An 849-nucleotide genomic window follows, 5' to 3' on the forward strand; every position below is an offset into this window, starting at 1 on the left:
CCCGGCCCCGGGGGTGGGGGTGGCCATGGGTCCTGCCCCCTCCCCTTCTTCGTCGTGGGGGGGCTCGTGGGTTTTGGGGTGCAGCTGCACCCTCCGGGCAGACACGGGGCGCCACAGCGGCAGCCGGCAGGGGAAACCGACCCGCACCCTCCACCGGCCTCCTGGCACCTGCCTGCGACAGGCCTGGCAGCTGCTGCTTGCTCCAGAGGCAGAGCCCTGCCCGCCCCGCCTGCACGAAGGGTCTTTGCCTTTTGGCTCAGATCGGCCTCTCGTGGGCTGAGAGGAAGCGGGGGCATCCGAACCCCGAGACCCCCCGCTCGGGCCCGCGCACAGGACGCCTGCTCGTGGATTCGGGCGCGCTGAGGTCCCCGGGTGACAGCCGGGAGGGAGGATGCCGGCTGGTTGTAGCGCCCTACCTGGTGTTTGGACGGATTGATTTCACCCTCCTCGTTCGGTATGTTTTTTTGGAACACGTGAGCTCCACTCAGTGGATATGATTTGGCTGAACACGAAATACATTAATAAAACAAAAAAGAACAAATGGGATCTGGGTCATGAACAGGCGTGGCTGCCCAGGCTGGGCTCTTGACTGCAGTTCAGGAGAGCGCAGCGAGTTGGGCGGCACTTTCTGTACGTGCTACATCTTTGCGCGTATGGTTGCTCACCCCGAGCAGGGGCTCCGTTTCACCACCGACCTGTATTTATTTCAGTAGCAGGGCAAACATTTCCTTCCGTTTCGTGTAAGAGGGGTATTGTAGCTGTGATGGTCCAGAAATTATGCAAGAGGCAATGTTTTGTTAGGGTGATGTCTTTTATTGGACCCGCTGGGATACAGTTAGACGAGATTTT

At 60.0% G+C, this 849-nt stretch overlaps 1 protein-coding gene across 3 annotated transcripts in view; it reads right to left on the reverse strand.

Moving 5' to 3' along the window:
- KYAT3 (kynurenine aminotransferase 3) overlaps nucleotides 1-546 on the reverse strand; it is a 35,560-nt gene extending 35,014 nt beyond the window's left edge. The window contains exon 1 of one of the 3 annotated variants that reach the window (XM_025214026.1): nucleotides 173-546. In XM_025214026.1, coding sequence (XP_025069811.1) covers nucleotides 173-296 — 124 coding nt within the window. In that variant the 5' untranslated portion in view covers nucleotides 297-546. The remainder of the gene's footprint in view (nucleotides 1-172) is intronic. The other 2 variants (XM_006032319.3, XM_025214032.1) reach the window with 2 other exon arrangements.
- Between the last annotated feature and the right edge of the window lie 303 nt (nucleotides 547-849).

Source organism: Alligator sinensis, unplaced genomic scaffold, assembly GCF_000455745.1.
Source record: "Alligator sinensis unplaced genomic scaffold, ASM45574v1 scaffold736_1, whole genome shotgun sequence".
NCBI classification, from domain to species: domain Eukaryota; kingdom Metazoa; phylum Chordata; order Crocodylia; family Alligatoridae; genus Alligator; species Alligator sinensis.